This window comes from Thalassophryne amazonica, chromosome 19 (assembly GCF_902500255.1).
Source record: "Thalassophryne amazonica chromosome 19, fThaAma1.1, whole genome shotgun sequence".
NCBI classification, from domain to species: Eukaryota; Metazoa; Chordata; class Actinopteri; order Batrachoidiformes; family Batrachoididae; genus Thalassophryne; species Thalassophryne amazonica.
Genome location: NC_047121.1, coordinates 72,298,672 through 72,319,476, shown reverse-complemented (window position 1 = coordinate 72,319,476; position 20,805 = coordinate 72,298,672). Strand labels below are relative to the sequence as shown.

The 20,805-nt window shown below is 41.7% G+C and overlaps 1 protein-coding gene across 3 annotated transcripts; it reads left to right on the top strand.

Annotated features, from left to right (window-relative positions):
* The first annotated feature begins 677 nt into the window (after nucleotides 1-677).
* akirin2 (akirin 2) lies at nucleotides 678-20,697 on the top strand. 3 transcript variants are annotated; one of them, XM_034195048.1, is made up of 6 exons: nucleotides 678-752; nucleotides 1,078-1,271; nucleotides 9,802-9,945; nucleotides 10,381-10,530; nucleotides 19,977-20,048; nucleotides 20,170-20,697. In XM_034195048.1, exons 2-6 carry the CDS (start codon nucleotides 1,100-1,102, stop codon nucleotides 20,178-20,180), a joined length of 549 nt encoding a protein of 182 aa, XP_034050939.1. In that variant the 5' UTR covers nucleotides 678-752; nucleotides 1,078-1,099; the 3' UTR covers nucleotides 20,181-20,697. The 3 variants fall into 3 exon arrangements, with proteins under 3 accessions (XP_034050939.1, XP_034050940.1, XP_034050938.1); XM_034195049.1 differs by having other exon boundaries at nucleotides 692-714; XM_034195047.1 differs by having other exon boundaries at nucleotides 698-812.
* Nucleotides 20,698-20,805: the final 108 nt, after the last annotated feature.

The window sequence follows — 20,805 nt, the reverse complement described above, 5'->3', positions numbered from 1 at the left end:
CTTCTTCTGAAACTTCTCTGTTCTCTCATGACGTCCTGGATCAATAGAGCCTGAAATGTGGAGGTTTTCAGCTTGAAATCGGCTGACGACGGCGCCTGGGAGCGCTGCACGACGTCTCGCTCCGTGGGAAGTCCTTAAAGCGACAGTATCACCTCAAAATCTCTCATCAGCCGTTAAAATTTTCACCGAAAACCAGCTTAATTTTTCGAACCGTGTCCACTTCAATGTGTCTCACAGGTTTAGAAAAAATTTTGATCAAACAAAGCGCCAGTCTCTCAGCAACTTCTCAGACAAAGGAATTCCGACGAGGGGCTGGACGACTCCTCCCACAAGGAGTGCTCACAGGCGAATGACGTCACCGACAGGCGTGGAAAAACTCACGCATGCGCACGAGGGTTCAAGCATGTCTGACATAAAAACATATGAATGAAATCCATATAGTTTTTGAAAAAAATAAAAAGTACCTATACTTTATTGACAGACCTCGTATGTATATTTACTTGTACATTTATATTGTGGTATTTAGAGCATGCGGGGTATGCACTATGCAGCAGCACTGTGATGCATTTCATTCTGCTTTAAACTGACAGAGGGTTAGGTCAGGTTGGTTGGTAATTTGTTCGCACTACACATCCCAGAATGCATTACATCACATTTAATGTGTGACGTCACCAACCAGAGAAGCCGACGGTTTCATATCAAAACCAAAAGCTGGTACGTTAGCGAACGCCACTTTAACTGTTTTTGTCTGGGTAAGCAACTTTCACAAGTTGCCGTGTGCATTTATAGAAGTCAGCTTTTCTCGTTGAAATGTAAGAGATGGTTTTATTCGCTGTGGACGACAATTTTCCGTCGTGCTGTTGTTAACCGAAGCTAACATTAGCGTTGTTTTCTTTTTTGGGTGATTGGCTAGCTAAGGCAGCTAACGTTAGGCTGCTAGCAAACGCTCTCGGTTTCTCGTTGATATAAATTGATTTTGGTCTAAAAATTCACGCTCAGATTCGTCAGAAATAGAGTTGTGGTTAGTATTTATTTGAAATGACCGATATTGCTTCGCCTTTTTCGTGTTTTTGTCAGTCCTATTAGCCCCAGTGCAGCCATGGCGTGTGGAGCTACTCTGAAGAGGACCAGGGATTTCGATCCTCTCAGTCCTGCGTCCCCCAAAAGGCGCAGATGTGTCCCTATGTCCCCCTCATCGTCTTCGTCTCCTAGGAAATACCTCAGCATGGAGCCCTCGCCATTTGGGGAACCCTCCTCACGACTGAGTGCAGGTAATGTCGTGGGCCAAGCGTGCTGGAAGGATCAACGGGCAACATGTTGCCTCACCCCACTAGAGCTGAAACAATTACTCTAATCATTCAACACAAAATTATTGATTAAATAATTGGCTTCTCCAGGCAGTGAGAGCTACCAGGACCGGCTGTGTGTCTACACAACTCAGAAACTGATTCAATTTTACATGCAGATCCACCTGGGATCTGCTGTGGCGACCCCAAGTGAAGACAAGACACAAGTGTAGCAGCTGAAGCAATTTGCTTTTTTAGGGTGTCACACAATTCTCCTCTAATATTAACTGCATATAGGTCATTAAAAAGTGAGAAATCTTACACATTTTATCCTGTGGTCATCTGAGATGATTTGCCTAATTGTGGATTTATTTTATTTTTTAATGGAGTGAATTTAGATTTTTAGCATTAAATGTTCTTATGTTTACATTTTTTAAATTTATGACATCCAACAACAAACTGCAGAGATTATTGTGCAGCCATGAGGGGCCCCTGATCAATGCCAAACACTTAAAAATTCCATATATATATATATATATATAAAACTGATTGTTTTATTTTGCCCTTAATAAAATGTGACAAAAAACATTAAAAAATGAGTTCAAAAGTTGAGGGTCTTGGAGGGGCAGCAGTTCACTGTAACCACTTCAGTGAAAGTAGATGAGTTTAAATACTTTGGGTCAACTGTCCAAAATAATGGCGAGTGTGATAGAGAGGTGAAGAAGAGAGTGCAAGCAGGGTGGAGTGGGTGGAGAAAGGTGGCATAGAATATCTCCAGGAGTGAAGAGGAAAGTTAAGGTGGTAGTGATACCATCTATGTTGTACGGCTTAGAGATGGTGACACTAACAAAAAAGAGTAGGCAGAGCTGAAGATGTTGCAATTCTCTTTGGGATTGACGAGAATGGACAGGATTAGGAAATAACATATCTGAGGGACAGCTCAGGTGGGATGGTTTGGAGACAAAGTCAGAGAGTCAAGCTTGAGATGGTTTGGATATGTGCAGAGGAGAGACCCAGGGTATATAGGGGGTATGATGCTGAGGATGGAGCCACCAGGCAGGAGGAGAAGATGGAGGCCAAAGAAGAGGTTTATGGATGTGGTGAGGGAGGACGTGTAACCGAGGGTCTCGGCACTCATATACTGGTGGTGTCTATCTGGCTGGACTATGGACGATGTCACTCGTGTCTGTGGTGCAGGAAGGACATCGCAGCCACACAGGAGCTGCTCTCAGCCTGGTTCACGTTTATTTTCCCCACTGGTGAAAAGATCAAAAGTGCACAGGCATTAGTGCTGTTCAATGCAACTGCAAAGGGCACACATCATCAGCTCAGGAGAGATTTCCTTTTGCTTTTTCTGCCTCTCCTTTTTAAGTGTGTTTTTAAATGACATCATGACATATCCTTTTTAACACATTTTTAACCAACATGTGATTGTATAGTGGAAATATTTAGGTACCATGCATTCAAGCATTTTTAGATACAAAAAAAAACACAGCAGCTAGGTAGAACATAAAATACATTTCTTGGTGTCATAGAGCATTTTAACTTCATTTTAACTTAACTTCAGCCACCAGATAGCGAATACAAAACATATAGAATAACATTCACATCAGTTTTGTAGAAATTCAACAGAGGTCATTTCTAACTCTATTACACATGCAAGTGGTTGGTGTGACAAAGGAAGTGGACAGGGTGAGATGGGAACACTTGATCTGCTGTGCTGACCCCTAACAGGAGCAGCTGACAGAAGAAGAACTGTAACCATTTTGAATTTGGCTACAGTTACGGCACCCATAACCTTAAATCTTGGGGCTAAGCTTACAGCAGCCACTGTAATTGATTTTCTGTGATGCTGTTTTCCTTGCTCGCTCCTTGTTAGTATCATTATACAACAAGGATTAGTGTATGCTATAGTATACACGGACTGTACTCGGCCATAGACTGAGACCACCGAGTTGCACCACAGAACGCCACAGGAGGTCTTTCCTACCTGTGGCAATCAGGCTGTATAACTCCTCCCCCTTCTACAGGATGAATACATTATTGAAGAGAGTTATTCAGAGTTATGTGTAATATTGTTGAACATCTTGTGAAAATATCTTTAAAAAATTTGTTCACTGTTACTGTGTCAGTACTCTGGCAAAATAATTTCCTTCAGGATAAATGAAGTCGATCTTATTCATATATATATATATATATATATATATATATATTCTCTGACAGAACAAGACTTTTTTTTTTTTTCACTCCATATCAACAAACCTTTCTTGTTGTTCTTTGATTTGGGTTATTTTGGATATTAGGGTTAGGGTGTTATGTGACTGCCGTAAAATAACCTACTGACATATACATACAGTTACCATAACAATATCCACAGCCTTAGGTTTAAAATACTCTCGCGTTTGGGTGAGGGTTACAAATGCTGATGTTGGGTAGTTTAAATAGCAGTGATTGCTGTACAAATTGTAATTTGCGGTTTGTTTATAGTACCATATCAATAGTAATGGTAATAGTAATCTTGACTTAAACCCAGCAGATCTGTTTGTTTTTTTCAGTCTGTGACATGTCAACAAAGATGATGTCCACCACTCTAGTTGGGGCTTTATTGCTCACTGACAGCTTAGTAGTGTAGAAGTGTATGCTAAGCCTATTTAATTTCAAATAAACACCACTAAGTATATTTTTGGCAGATGATGCTTCTAATTAGCCAGTCAGGTAGCACTTTCTACATCAGTATTCATGAGTTTGCAATCATCGTGTCTCATTGCTAAAACTGGCCATAAACTGGTTGCAATGTGCACATTTAACTTCTATTTGTGGCCATCGGGGGCAGCGCTTCGGAAACCTTGTGTCTGCTACATTTTGTCAATCACTTAAGTGTATCAAATTGCTACTTTGTACACAAGGTCACCTGTCTAAATCCTTGGACATGTTTGACATTGGGCACATTTCACTTCTATTTTTGGCAACCAGGGGACAAAGTCCCAAAACGATGTGTATATGTAAACTGCACAAGGTCTTAATGGATCATGATGAAACTTGTAGATTATACTTTGCTAAGATTTTGAAGTTGGTAGTTGGGCTAAGCGACGCAGGTTTAGATAAGTATTGCCCTTGTGTAAAAGTTCTTTTTATGGGTGGGGTGGGAGTGGGAAGTTTATATGCATTATTCACAATTGTTATTTAAGAACGCACCTGAAAAATGAATACAAGTATCAGAAGCACTGCCTGTTGACCTGTAACTAAATGGCTTGATGCCCCCCCAATAGAGCCATTTTGAATGGTTTATCTTTTGTTGCTGAGACAGCTGGTTCTGAAAGTTTAAAAGGTCTAGACATCCTCTTGGCTAATGTTGGCAGGGTTCTTGTGGATACTTTTATAATTTTTTAATCATAACTAAGGCCTTAATTGGTACTAAAATGTTTTAAATCTGTGTGTAACCAACAAATCTCTCATTTGTTGCTGGAATGCTCAGAGCAGACACTTTCAACTAGCTTGTAGGGTCCAGAATGATTGATAATGCCAAAACACCCCTCATCTGGGGAGCAATGTGAGCGGATCCAGTGACTTGGGGATAGCGGAGGGATCACCTGAGGTGAAGGTGATCCGCCATCACCAACGAACTGGATTCTCCGCCCATATTGCTCCCCAGGCGAGGGGTGTTTTGTGTTTATACCTCAGAAAATTACTGTTTTTTTTTGTTTTTTTTAATGGTATGTTAAACAAGATTGGGATCCATGTTGTGTGGAACTGTTGTTTTTCGGCCAAGAAAGATGGCCGAAGGAAAGTAGTTCGGCACAACGTGGATCCACTACAACGGATCCGGGGTTACTGGATCCAGTAGTAAACCCGTGGATCCACAACTGAGGTATAAAATACCATGATCCGTTATAGACCCCTACTGGTATTATTATTATTAAAATGTTTCAATTTCAATTTATTTTTATTTATATAGCGCCAAATCACAACAGAGTTGCCTCAAAGCGCTTCACACAGGTAAGGTATAATCTTACCAACCCCCAGAGCAAAAGTGGTAAGGAAAAACTCCCTCTGAGGAAGAAACCTCAAGCAGACCAGACTCAAAGGGGTGACCCTCTGCTTGGGCCATGCTACAAAACATAAATTACAGAACAATTCACGGACAAATATACAAGAAATGCTATTGGCGCGCAGGACAGGAGGATCGCCAACACGAACACAACTCCCATCTCTGGATGGAGCTGCACCTTAAACAGAGAGAAAAAAACAGAATTAGGCATCAGAAAGACAAGAAATACTGTATAATTTGTCAGCATTAAACAACAAGAAAAACAGAGAAATACTAAGGTGATCGCCGGCCACTAGCCCTAAACTTCAATAAAAGACCCAGAATTTAGGTGAAGCTGAGGCCGCAGCACGCTCCAATTACTAATAAAATGAATTAAAAGAGTAAAAAGCGTAAAACAAAACTGTACCAGTATGCTAGCCATATGAAAGGGAAAATAAGTGCGTCTTAAGTCTGGACTTGAAAGTCTCCACAGAATCTGACTGTTTTATTGAAGCAGGGAGATCATTCCACAGAACAGGGGCACGATAAGAGAAAGCTCTGTGACCTGCAGACGTCTTATTCACCTTAGGGACACAAAGTAGTCCTGCACCCTGAGAACGTAAAGCCCGGGCCGGTATGTAAGATTTAATTAGGTCTGCTAGGTAGGGAGGTGCCAGTCCATGAATAATTTTATAGGTTAGTAGCAGAACCTTAAAATCTGATCTCACTGGGACAGGAAGCCAGTGAATAGACGCCAAAATGGGTGTAATGTGGTCAAACTTTCTGCTTCGTGTCAAAAGTCTGGCTGGAGCATTTTGAACCAATTGGAGACCCCTATTGCTAGACTGCGGTAAACCAGAAAATAAAACATTGCAGTAGTCCAATCTAGAAGAGATAAATGCATGGATTAGGGTCTCAGCATCAGCCATAGACAGGATGGGATGAATCTTCGCTATATTTCGCAGGTGGAAGAAAGCAGTCCTAGTAATATTTCTAATGTGGAGGCCAAAGGACAATGAAGGATCAAAAATTACCCCAAGGTTCCTCACTTTGTCAGTGTGATGTATTGACACACAAGCCGAGGCTGAGCGTTAACTGGTCAAATTGATGCCAGTGTCTCACTGGTCCAAGAACCATCATTTCAGTCTTATCAGAGTTTAAAAGTAGGAAGTTTCTAGACATCCAACTTCTCACTGATGCAAGGCAATCTTATAAGAATTTTATGTGAACAAGATTACCAGCAGTTATCGGCATGTATAACTGAGTATCATCTGCATAGCAGTGAAAGGTAATCCCAAAACGCCGCAATATGTGCCCAAGGGGTGCTGTATAAAGGGAGAAAAGCAGGGGGCCTAAGACAGACTCCTGTGGAACCCCAAATTTCATGTCACTAAGGTTAGAGGTAGTGTTACTGTACAAAACAGTGAGAACGACTGGTCAAGTATGGCGTCAGCCATGCAAGGGCACTCCCAGTAATCACAAAATGATTTTCCAGCCTATCAAGTAGAATATGATGATCCACTGTATCAAATGCAGCACTGAGATCTAACAGCAACAGAACCGTAGTGGTGTCCGAATCCATTGTAAGCAGAAGATCATTCACCACTTTAGTGAGAGCCGTCTCTGTGGAATGATATTTTCTAAAAGCAGACTGCGGTGGCTCAGAGATTATTCTCAGTAAGATAGTCTACGAGCTGCCGTGACACCACTTTTTCCAGAATTTTTTTTTTCAAGATTAGGTTTCTTAAGTAATGGTTTAATCACTGCAGATTTGAAACATTTAGGAACAGATCCAGAAGTTAAAGAAAGATTAATAATTTCCAGCACAGTCCGCCCAAGAGTGGACCACAGGTCCTTAAACAGTTTTGTTGGTATAGGATCAAATAAACAGGTTGTGCTTTTTGTTGACATTACGAGTTTTGTCAGCATGCCTAGTGAGATACTATCAAATTCTGTAAATCTAGGTAATACCTCAGTAGTGGCACCCACATCAATAGCAGGATGTAGTGGCTGGATTAAGGCATGCTGGGATATGTTTAACCTGATGTCTTCTATTTTCTTAAAGTAATCCAGGAAATCTTGTGCTGTAAAAGGACAGCGAACTACAGGTGGTTGTCCATGCAAAAGTGTTGCCACCATGTCGAACAAGAACTTTGAGTTATGCTTGTTTTTGTTGATCAAATCAGAGTAATAGGTCCAGTTTAGCCAATAATGCATGCTTATAGTTTAAGATAGCATCACGCCACGCAAGGTGAAATACTTCTAATTTTGAACGACACCATTTCCGTTCTAGACCTCTTGCTTTATGCTTGAGGTCACGCAGATAATCATTGAACCAAGGTGACTGTGATTTGGGGGAGCGCAGTTTTAACACAGGTGGTGCAATCATGTCGAGTGTAGTTTTGAGCACTGAGTTTAAACTATCCACAAGTCTGTCTACTGACTGGGTATTTGTCAAATGTGAAGCTAAGACATCAGGCAGTCTAGCTTCGAGTTCAATCTTAGTTGAGTTGATGCCTCGCCGTAAAGATAAATAAGGTTGTTGTTCCACTAAACACTGCAGCGAAACTGTAAACTTAATGAGTGAGTGATCAGACACCACTGATGTAAGAGGCATGATGTCAATATTCGTGACAGCAATACCACGTGCGAGAACCAGATCCAGGATATTACCACTAATGTGCGTCGAATCCCGAATGCATTGCCAAAATCCTAATGCATCCACAATTTCCATAAATGATTTGCAGAGGGGATCAGAAGTCTTATTTATATGAATGTTAAAGTCACCAATGATCAGAATTTTATCTACACTAGTTGACAAGTTAGAGATGAATGCACCAAATTCATCTAAGAATTCAGAATATGGGCCAGGAGGCCTATATACAGTGACAAAGTAATACGACTGATTTTTATTCTTCTGACCTTGGCAATGTGTAATATCCTGAGCAGAGCAGAGAATCAGATGCTCAAATGAGTGATATTTGTAACCCCCAACAGCTAATAAGCTAAACATAGATTTATAAATAAGCGCAACACCCCCGCCTTGCTTCGCATCACGAGGGACGTGACTAAATGTATATGCTGGTGGGCAGGCTTCATTTAAGGGGAGGACAGCTGTAGGTTTAAGCCAGGTTTCACATAGCCCAATCATATCTAAGTAATGATCAATAATTAGATCATTGATCAACAATGATTTTGAGGACAGTGATCTTATGTTAATGAGACCCAGTCTGAGGACCTCAGTGGGGTTGAAAGTTGAACTGTTTGGGTTTGGGGTGGTTCCAGAGTAGCATATATATAAGATGCCTAGAAGTAGGTTTGGGTTTAAGACATTCCACGCGCGTTATAGGTAGCAGACACGAAATCTTTGCTATTGCTGGAAAAACCACTGGGCCATCCTCAATTTCAACATCATCCAATATAGTAATGGGTATTAAGTTTGGAAAGCATATCCCTCTATGATTTTTATGGACACGACTACGGAAGCAGGCCACAGTCTCAACTTGTTGAAATTCCCTCCCTGGCAAATAAACTGCACTATCACCATAGTGGATTTTCTGCACTAAATTTCCCGCTAAGCTAATGGATTTCACACCCACATTTGTCATAAGCCTTGCAGGGTCTCTAATCACCTGCTCCGTGGCCTGCTGTAGATTCGTAATGTTACCCTCCCTGTAGAGCTCTATCTATGTTCGCAGACAAGATGGCGGTGCCTTCCCCAGTAGGGTGGAGGCCGTCCGGCATCAGCAAGCCACAGTGGCCCCAGAATGAAGGCCAGTTATCAATGAAGCTAAAGCCTTGCTGTCTACAAAACTGCGCCAGCCACCTATTTAATGATGTCAGCCTGCTAAACGCCTCATCAGTACCCCGGGAGGGGAGGGGACCAGAGACTATTAATCGATGCCGACACATCTTTCTGGCAAGGTCACAAGTTCTCTCTATGTCCATTTTTGTGACCTCTGAGTGCTTCATCCTGATATCATTGGTGCCAACGTGAATAACTATGTGACTATATCTCATGTCATGTTCCTTTGTCTGTCTTCCCTTCTGCAGCGTCAGCACCCTAAGATGAGATGCAATGTCGGGAGCTCTGGCCCCAGGAATACATTTAACGTCAGCCGGCGTCTGTAACCTGACTTTGCGAGTGATAGAATCCCTTATCACTAAAGTCCAGTGTTTCGGCCTGGAGACAGGAGTGGAAGTCACTCATGGGCTCAGAGAATTCACATCTGGCAAATCCAAGGGGGAGAACCGATTCACAGTTCACACTGGCGAGTGTGATCGGGGTGCCACAACCGGGCACCAAGCCCTACGAGGCTTCCTCCGCTTACCGCACCAACATGCAGCTATTTGTCTTTGAATGTTGCTATTGTTTATTGTATCGAATTTTTTTTTTTAACTATGTGTTATTGTTGGCAATATTGTTTTAATATATTCATGTTTTCAAGTATGTTTTTGTTTGTTTTATTTTTTCTTCTTTCTTTAAAGAGCAAATCCTCCACAGCATCAAGCAGGAGTACAAACGCATCCAAAAGAGGAAGCAGCTAGATTTAGGCTACCAACAGTCTGAGTGTTGCTATTCTCCAGACTCGCCATCCCAGTCATCCACCATGGGCGTTTCAAACATACCAGGTTAGTTACGGATAAGAGTGAACATTTAAACTCATACCATTCATCCATCCATTTTCTTCCGCTTTATCCAGAGTCGGGTCGCGGGGGCAGCAGCTCAAGCAAAGCCGCCCAGACCTCCCGATCCACACACACCTCCCCCAGCTCCTCCGGGGGAACATCAAGGTGTTCCCAAGCCAGCTGAGAGATGTAGTCCCTCCAGCATGTCCTGGGTCTTCCCCGGGGCCTCCTCCCAATGGGACGTGCCCGGAACACCTCTCCAGCGAGGCGTCCAGGGGGCATCCGGAAAAGATGCCCGAGCCACCTCAACTGACTCCTTTCAACGTGGAGGAGCAGCGGCTCGACTCCGAGCTCCTCCTGAGTGACCTCATACCAGTAAACTCATACCAGTAATAAAGAAATGCCAGAACCTTTTCTTTTTCTTCCCCTTTTATACAGGAACATCATCTGGGCAAATTTCCCCACCTAGGAAAGAACAACCATTATTCACCCTCAGACAAGTTGGAATGATCTGTGAACGTCTTCTTAAAGAAAGTGAAGAGAAGGTGCGGGAGGAGTACGAGAAGACCTTGACTTTAAAGTTGGCAGGTTGGTACAAACTGAACGTGTGATGCTTTGACTCTACACAAATATTCTGTATACAGATATTGTTGTAACAATGAAGCAACGATCCAAACAGAAAACCGATGATTTCAGATTATTTATTGATCAGCTATCAAACATCGGTTTCCTGTCAGATGATTGGACCTATCACCATTTTTCTCAGAAAATATATTTCGAAAGGTCCTACTGATGTGAAATTTTCTCCAGATGCCTAACGCGGGGGAAACGTATTCAGCACACTGAAATTAATTTAATACTTCGTACAAAAGCTTCAAGGTGCCTCTTGTATGGAGAAACTAGTCACATGGCATTGCTCAAATGTGATTTGGGCCCATTCTTCCACACAAACAGTCTTCAATTGTTGAATGTTCTGTGGACCTCTTCTATGAACTCTCATCTATAGTTCTTTCCATACATTTTCTATTGGATTCAAGTCAGGTGATTGGCTGGGCCTAGGGTGGTCCTCTACAGTATGCCAAAAATAAAAATGTGACTTTCTTAAGGTGCTTCCTGACAAAAATGTTCATCTTGATGAGAAAATGTTTTGTGCAGAAAATTTGACAACTATTCTACCCACTGCCGCATGCGGGGTGGAAATTACAGTGGTTGAGCATATTGCTGCAAACCACCAAGAGTAATGTACCTGTTCACAAATGAAATGCACATTGAATCAATAATCCTTTCTCCTTTAACTGACCATACAGGAGAGATTTAAAAAAAAGTATTACATGTCACTGTCCACCTATTTGGTGAAAACAAACTGTGGGGAGTGGCGTTTGGTTACGATGTTCTTCGTCTCCGGGAACTGACATTGATGCTACTCAACAACTTGCAGCAGGTATTGACGCTAGAGGTGCACCGATCGATCGGGCACCAATCATTATCGGCCGATCACACCTTGATCGGTGATCGGCAGAATGCGCCGATCAAAAGGACCGATCACAACAGTGCAGGCAGTAGCGCAGGGAACGCTTGGTCCTGTCATGACACGCTTTCCTCTGTGATGTAAACTCATTTTGACTTCTGATATGAGCTGGACGGACAAGGAGAGCAGTCGCCATCATCTAATGTAGTCCATGTCCGTCCAGCTCATATCAGAAGTCAAATGGCTCTGAGAGATCTAAATAGACTGCTGTGTAATGAATGGAACCACACTGTCCGACGCCTCAGGAGGCGGAAGCAGCTCTCCACCAGCACTGTTTAGGTGCGCATGGGGAGCTGTTGACCCTGACTGGGGATGTTGTCGGGCGGTGGAAGGAGTACTTCGAGGATCTCCTCAATCCCATCGTCATGTCTTCCGAGGAGGAAGCAGAGGCTGGGGACTCAGAGGCGGACTCATCCATTACCCAGGCCGAAGTCACAGAGGTGGTTAGAAAGCTCCTCGGTGGCAAGGCTCCTGGGGTGGATGAAATCCATCCTGAGTACCTTAAGTCTCTGGATGGTGTGGGACTGTCTTGGCTGACACGCCTCTGCAACATCACGTGGCGATCGCGGACAGTGCCTCTGGATTGGCAGACCGGGGTGGTGGTCCCTGTGTTTAAGAAGGGGGACCGGAGGGTGTGTTCCAACTATAGGGGGATCACACTCCTCAGCCTTCCTGGTAAGGTTTATTCCAGAATACTGGAGAGGAGAATTCGACCGATGGTCGAACCTTGGATTCAGGAGGAGCACTTGGTTTTCGTCCTGGTTGCGGCACACTGGATCAGCTCTACATGCTCCATCGGGTGCTTGAGGGTTCATGGGAGTTTGCCCAACCAGTCCACATGTGTTTTGTGGATCTAGAGAAGGTGTTCGACCGTGTCCCTCAGGGCACCCTGTGGGGAGTGCGCCGGATGTACGGGGTCCGGGGCCCTTTGCTAAGGGCTATCCGGTCCCTGTACGACCGCAGCAGGAGCTTGGTTCGCATTGCCGTTAGTAAGTCAAACCTGTTTCCAGTGCACGTTGGCCTCTGCTAGGTCTGCCCTTTGTCACCGGTTCTGTTCATTATTTTTATGGACAGAATTTCTAGGAGCAGCCAGGGTGTAGGGGGGGGGGTCTGGTTTGGGAACCACAGAATCTCGTCTCTGCTGTTTGCGGGCGATGTGGTTCTGTTGGCTTCGTCAAATCAGGGCCTTCAGCGTGCACTGGGGCGGTTTGCAGCCGAGTGTGAAGCGTCCGGGATGAAAATCAGCACCTCCGAATCCGAGGCCATGGTTCTCGATCTGAAAAAGGTGCTTTGCCCTCTTCAGGTCGGTGGAGTGTCCTTGCCTCAAGTGGAGGAGTTTAAGTATCTCGGGGTCTTGTTCACAAGTGAGGGACGGATGGAGCATGAGATCGATAGATGGATCGGTGCAGCATCTGCAGTGATGCGGTCGCTGTATCGGACCGTCGTGGTGAAGAGAGAGCTGAGGGGGCAAAGCTCTTGATTTACCGATCGATCTACATTCCGATCCTCACCTATGGTCATGAGATTTGGCTCATGACCGAAAGAACGAGATCGCGAGTACAAGCGGCCGAGATGAGTTTCCTCCGCAGGGTGGCTGGGCGCTCCCTTAGAGATAGGGTGAGGAGCTCGATCACTCGGGAGGAGCTCGGAGTCGAGCCGCTGCTCCTCCACGTCGAAAGGAGTCAGTTGACGTGGCTCGGGCATCTTTTCCAGATGCCCCCTGGACGCCTCACTGGAGAGGTGTTCCAGGCACGTCCCATTGAGAGGAGGCCCCGTGGAAGACCCAGGACATGCTGGAGGGACTACATCTCTCGGCTGGCTTGGGAATGCCTTGGGGTTCCCCCGGAGGAGCTGGGGGAGGTGTGTGTGTATCGGGAGGTCTGGGCGGCTTTGCTTGAGCTGCTGCCCCCGCGACCTGACTCCGGATAAAGTGGAAGAAAATGGATGGATGGATGGATATCTGAACACATTTGCAAATCAATGATTATTTGTAGATCACCCTGTGTGCATTTACAAATATTAATGAGACAATTTTAACCCCATAGAATGAGGGCTGTATTTTACATTCTCAACGTATTCTCTGTAGGCTGTAACCTGAGCAACATGGGAAAAAAAAGCTTCCTGGTAGAACAAAGTCAGTGTAATAAAACAAAAGTTGGCAGTTTATTCTAGTGTCTTTATTTGAATGCATGTTTTTTTGTTTTCATCATTAAGTTTTAATGCAAAAATAGTCCTATACATTAGACCTATATTCTTATTTTGGGCATGATCCAAATATGTACTTGATCGGTATTGGCCTTGATCGTTATCGGCAGATCAAAATTTCAGTGATTGGCCTAAAAAATCCTTATCGGTGCACCTCTAATTGACACTGCTGTTCATCCTTTGTTGGGATCTGATTGTAGTCTTGGTTAAGTGCAAAATTATTGGCAGCAGCAATGTTACCCAGGACCTGCTGTGTCAACTTCAATGATGGGTCATCCTCCCACCCCGAGGTGTCCTTGAAGAGGAAGTCCATGTTGAATGCCTCAGAAATGTGACCTGGGGCGTAACAAAATCTACCACTAATGTATCCAGTCCATAACTCAAAATATCACTTTCACGTCACAAAAAATAGGGGCCGGGCAGCAGCGGTTAATATTTTTCAAATCTCATGAAATTTCACCCAATTTATTTTAGGAACCAAAAAATGAAGAAGCACCTTGAAAAGGTTTAAGTTTGTTTTTGGGACCACCCTAGGCTGGGCCATTCTAGCAGCTTTTTCATTCTCTGAAAACAATTGAGAGTTTCCTTGGCTGTGTTTGGTATCATTGTCTTGCTGAAATATCCGCAGCACATTTTTATCAAGAATCTCTCTGTACATTTTTCCATCCAACCTTCCTTCAATTATGACGTTTGCCAATGCTGTATGCTGAAACACAGCCCCACACCATGATGTTCCCACCTCCAAACTTCACTGTTGATATGGTGTTTTTGGGGTGATTTGCAGTACCATTTAACCTCCAAACATGTTGTGTATTATGGCATCCAAAGAGTTCAGTTTTGGTCTTACCTGCCCAGACTATATGCTCCCAATATTTCACAGGCTTGTCTAAATGTTGCGCAGCAAACTTTAAGCAAGGTTCATCATGCTTTTTCTTCAGCAATGGAGTCTCGTGTGGTGAGTGTGGATGCCATCCCTGGCAGTTGAATGCATTACTTATTGTTTTCTTGGAAATAATTGTACCTGCTAATTCCAGATCTTTGTGAAGCTCTCCAGAAGTGGCCCTTAGCTCCTGGACAACTGTTCTGATAATTTTCACTCATCTGTCAGAAGTCTTGTGTGGAGCACCTGGTTGTGGCCAGTTTATGGTGAAATGTTCTTTCTGCTTCTGGATTATGGCCCCACAGTGCTCACTAGAACATTCAGTAGTTTACTAGTTCTTCTGTTACCAATGCTATGAGTATGTTTTGTAACACTATGGTTCTGAAGATCTTGAGAGAGCTCCTTGCTTTGACCCATCATGAGACATTGCTTGTGACACCTTGGTAATGAGATACCTTTTTATAGACCATTAGTTGAGGACTGAACCAGCTGATATTAATTTGCACTGACAAGGAGCAGGACTGTTTTCTAATTATTGATAGATTTCAGCTGGCGTCTTGGCTTTCTATGCCTTTTTTGCACCTCCTTTTTAAGGTGATAAGTACTTTTTCCCCTGTCATTTCACATTATTACATATAGTTTATGGACATCTATGGTTTGATTTCTTTGTATGTGTGGATTACTTGGATTGTTAATGACATCTGGTGAAAATTTCATGTCAATGCCACCTTTAGAAATATATTTATATTTTACCCACTGTAGATTTTGAGCTTTTTGAAATGGGCTCTGTGTGTTCGTCCCTTTGTGGCCTTCATCACACCAAACTGTTGCAAACCCAAGATATACAGGATATAAGTTCTTCTCACAAACTACAAAGCTTGACCTACTGGTACTTTTTTTTCGGCCAGATTAGGTTTATACATCAGTGTGTACAGATACGGTACATCTGGAAAGTATTCACAGCTCTTCACTTTTTCCACATTTTATGTTACAGCCTTATTCCAAAATGGATGGAATTCATTTTATTCCTCAAAATTCTATACACAATACCCCATAATGACGATGTGAAAAAAGTTTTGGATTTTTGCAAATTTATTCAAAATAAAAAAAATCATATGTACATACGTATTCACAGCCTTTGCCATGAAACTCGGGTGCATCCTTTTTCCACTGATCATCCTTGAGATGTTTCTACGGCTTAATTGGAGTCCACCTGGGGTAAATTCAATTGATTGGATATGATTTGGAAAGACACTTGTCGACATATAAGGTTGCACAGTTGACAGTGCATGTCAGAGCACAAACCAAGCAGAGTCAGAGGAATTGTCTGTAGACCTCTGAGACAGGATTGTTTTGAGGCACAAATCTGGGGAAGGGTACAGAAGCATTTCTGCTGCTTTGAAGGTCCCAATGAGCACAGTGGCTCTATCATCTGTAAATGGAAGACGTTCGGCTCCACCATGACTCTTCCTAGAGCTGGCTGCCCGTCTACACTGAGCGATCGGAGAAGAATGGCCTTACTCAGTAAGGTGACCAAGAACCTAATGGTCACTCTGTCAGATCGCCAGCATTCCTTTGTGGAGAGAGGAGAACCTTCCAGGAGCACAGCAATCCACCAATCAGGCCTGTATGGTAGAGTGGCCAGATGGAAGCAACTCCTTAGTAAAAGGCACATGGCAGCCCACCTGGAGTTTGTCAAAAGGCACCTGAGGATGCTTTGCCATGCTTGCTAAAGATTGAACTCTTTGGAATGAATGGCAGGTGTCATGTTTGGAAGAAACCAGGCACCATCCCTACAGCGAAACATGGTGGTGGCAGCATCATGCTGTGGGGATGTTTTTCAGTGGCAGGAACTGGGACATTAGTCAGGATTAGGGGAAAGATAAATGCAGCAATTCAGCGCTCTTGACCTCAGACTGGGGTGATGGTTCATCTTTCAGCAGGGCAATAACCCTAAGCACAGTCAGAGTATCAGTATCCTTGAGTGGCCCAGCCAGAACCTAAACCTGAATCCGATTGAACATCTCTGGAGAGATCTGAAAATGGCTGTGCACCGACCTGCCCCATCCAACCTGATGGATCTTGATGGGTGCTTCAAAGAAGAATGGGCAAAACAGACCAAAGATGCACCAAGCTTGTGGCATTATATTCAAGAAGACTTGAGGCTGTAATTGCTGCCAAAGGTGCATCAACAAAATATTGAGCAAAGACTGTGAATACGTGATTTTTTTTTTTATTTTAATTTTATTTTTGTTTTTATAAATTTGCAAACATTTCAAAAAGATTTTCATGTTGTCATTATGAGGTGTTGTGAGTAGAATTTTGAGGGGGGAAAAATGAATTTACTCCATGTTGGAATAAGGCTGTATCTAACATAAGAGTGAATTGCTGTGAATACTTTCCAGATGCACAGTACCGATTTACTGCACAGTAGCAGGACCTCCTGGTACTTCAGCAAAGTTCACTTATGATTTATGTCACTAATAGGAGACTGTAGTTGGGTCATTGACAAATTAGGCTTCAAAAAAGGTATTTTTATAAAGTATTTTCAATATAGATGTAAAACATATTTCCAGAAAAATGTGTTTCAACAAATCTCATTTATTGAGTAACATTTTAACTCATTTTGAAACAGTATTTTGAACTGCATGACAAAAAAAATGTCAGGTGGTGCATCCAAATATTTATAAAAATCTGTATACATTCCTAATCTTTATTTTAAGATTAAATCTTTTGCAACTATTCCTTAGCGTGTCTACACAAGGTAACAAGTTATTTTATCATTGTTCTTTTTTCAATAATTTATGATTTTAGCATTCTGTATGTCAGGTTTTGAGCCAAGTTAACATTCAGTTTTGCCTTTAAAGACAGAAAAATAAAAACACAAATACACAAATCCAGATATTTAGTATGATAACTATATGCATCACATTTAAAAACCATTTAGTCATTTTAACATACAATTTTTTTGTTTAAATTGGTTGCACCACCTAACATTTGTTATAATATGAAATATGCTGAACAAAAAATCATTTATAATAGTAACATATGTTCTAGTCATAGATCTCTATTTAAGTGTTCTTAAATAGAGATATTTGATGTACAGTTAATTTCATTCTCACATTTTTGGGAGAGTTAGGTTCAAGTTCTTCTGAGGGTTCATTTGACTTGGGTTTAAAACTCTATTTCCTCAATGGCTCTTTTTCTGTCTCTGTGCTTTTTTTGGATCTTCCATCCACTGTTGCCTATTTTTTTCTGTTCTTGCTTAGAGAATTGGCCGATAGGGAGCTTCACAATTTTCCCTTCTCTCTTCCTCCTCTGATAGCTATAAAACACAAGACCTAATAAACTGACAAATTTCCATTTAATAATGTGGAAGTTGTAATATAATAATAAATGTAAAATGGACTATGTATAGATGCATTACCTCTCTTTTCTTTTTGTAAGATATGCTTCCCTTGCAGCCGGATCATTATTAATACGCGCCGTGTCGTGCCGACTTTTCTTTACTTGATAGTGGCATCTAAAATGTACAAATTATAATTTGAAATGTTTTAAAGTGTATAATATCTTTAAATTTAAAACTACAAAATATTTTATGGTTTCATGGATAATCTTAGAGCTTTGAATAGCATTATATAGTAACATTCCTTACAGCTGTGCCACCTGACTATTGCAGCTATCTCAAACAGGCTTCCGTTTGGATGCTAGCATTAGCTTCTACTCATAACATGAAGTTCAAACGGACCACTTTTTTAAAAAATTAAGAGTTTTATGATAAAATATAATTTCATGAGTTTTACATTGGTTGTACCACCTGACATGAAAAGTGTACCAGCATATGAGTTGAAAGTAGTTATTTTTATTACTATTTGACAGATCTACAAAAATTTTAGCTTAGTCAAAACAGTCTCTTAGGGTCCTCTGGCTGATGGAATGTCCTCTTTACAGCCATTGTCTCTTCACTTCAAAATAAGTCATAAGTTTATGGTTGCGCCACCCTGATATTTAGGAAATGTAAATTGTTGGACAAAAGTTTTAAAGATTTTTTTTACAGCTTTAAAAACAAATATTAGAAATAAAAACAAACACAAAACAATGCCATAGTGTTTCATTTTGACTTTATTTCAGAATAACATTTTTATTAGTTTTTTTAGTCTGCTCTCTTTTTCGGACAGTTGCAACACCTGACATCTTGGAGGTTTGAGAGGCCAAAACATAGAACAATATTACTATTTGAACTTAATGAAAAATTAATTTAAACTAGAAGCATTCAGAGAGTGTAAACCTCCGCCAAGGCCATGGGGTCACTGACGCCATAACATCTACACGCCATGGAATCATTGAACCTACAAAAGTCTAACGATGTTTGCTCAGTAGTAAAAAAAAAAAAAAGTTTCATCTGCTGTGACTGGATAGCATGTATCCTTAGCGCTTGGCATCACAGTTTATTGCAACTTGCACCTTTCCCAGAAGCTACTGTCATCTGAGATAGATATTGATATTGCATGTGCTTATAGACAAAAACAAGACACAAAATTCAATTTATTATTCAACTAAACTGCAAATATATGAATTTTTTAACATTTATGAAACACTTCTCTAAACAAGGCCATAGGGTCACTGACCCTAATGAGATTCCCTCCTTGGCACAGTGATCTATTAAACAATTCAGTGTTACAACCAAAACTATGATATACACTTTTCTTTCCTTTATATTTGACATCCTTGACCATGAAAACATACCACTAGAACTTGGAATCACTTTTGTGTCTTTATTAGTTCAAAAGTTATTGTATAAAAACGATTTTTCGGTAATGGCGGTTTTCTTCTGGATCTAGCTCCATAACATTTGAAGCTACATCAAATCTGATGACACCTTACTGAATCAGTACAGATTCAGCTACAATTTGGTGTTAGTTGTGCATCTCTGGCTTCCTTTGTCACCTCACACTGACACATTTTCTATTTTCCCTATATTTTTGCATATTCTGGATCACCAGAATATGCAAGGGGGGGGGGGGGGGGGGGGGGTTTAATAGAACTGTTTTTCAATTTTCAGCAGTCCTTTACAAAAGTTGGTAGAATGGTTGTTAAAGAAGAATCCATTAAGTTCTCATGTTGATAAGGATCAGAATGTGAATTATGATTCTATTGGTTCAAATTTTTGCACATTTTGATGTCCTAAATTAATTTTGAGTGACTAACAATTGGGGTAGTTTTACAGTTTCTGGGCATAAAGTACCAACATCTGACATAACCAGGATGTTTCCCAAATAATGAAGGAACTTGTCATTTGTCAGTACTTCTCTGTTGCTCGACATGCCTGTGAAATTTGATTCTGCGTACTGTAAATAATAAACTGAACAAACTGCTGCATAACCTTGTTGGATTGCATCGATCCTGTCCTTTAAATTCCAGAACAATACGACACCTTTGTGAAGTTCACACACGATCAGTTAATGCGACGATTCGGAGAGCAACCTGCAAGCTGTAAGTTCTTTTTCTCCTTCTCAAAAATATTTCCACATTCCCGAGTGTCGGATCCCAGTTCGAGTTCCACCTTTGAAGTCAAAAGTATGAACTCTGCTTTCTGTATTTATTTTGCCTCCAGATGTTTCCTGAGTCTGACCGAGTTGCCCCGGGACAGGCTTCTCTTGCTGCAAACTTGTGACATTGCAAGAAATAAAAGCTCATTGTTGTAAGAGATTGTTTAGTGAGTTTAAAATAAATTTTTTTCTTACTGTGCCATATTTGTCTCTTGGCAAAGGTTTATATGACGCTGTTGTTGCCGCTCTGTTGCGACCGGGTGCTTCCTGATGTAAACGGACCCTATCTCTACCTGTGGCCTGTGTTCTTCCTGCTCTGCCTGTATCAACATTTAGCCCCCTTTTGTAATGATTCCCAGCATTCCAAGCTTTCACATCGGTTCTTTTTATTACATGTAAATATGATCAAGCAGTTTAGAATTTTACCATAAGGGTTGCTGCTTATTCTGTAACCAAGTGGAAGAAACTGTTCATTGCTTTTATTTCTCTCTTTCACTCTCCCCCTCTTAGTGAGGGTTTTATTTATTTGGACTTTTGTTTGGCTGGTATCACTGAGCCCAATATAGTTACTGGAAAATAAAAGCATTAACATCTGAAATGTTGCATTTCTTTAATAAACGCCTTTCAGCAGGCAGGTTTCTGTTACTGTTCAAACTGCCTGATTTGAAGTAGCAAGTTGAAAACATGCTTAGTAGAAATGT

Coding starts and splice junctions, on each gene's coding strand:
- akirin2 (XM_034195048.1), top strand. CDS start 1,100: ATGGCGTGTGGAGCTACTCTGAAGAGGACCAGGGATTTCGATCCTCTC. Junction 9,946..10,380: donor GGGCGTTTCAAACATACCAG/GTTAGTTACGGA, acceptor CCTTTTATACAG/GAACATCATCTGGGCAAATT. Junction 10,531..19,976: donor CTTGACTTTAAAGTTGGCAG/GTTGGTACAAAC, acceptor TTTAAATTCCAG/AACAATACGACACCTTTGTG.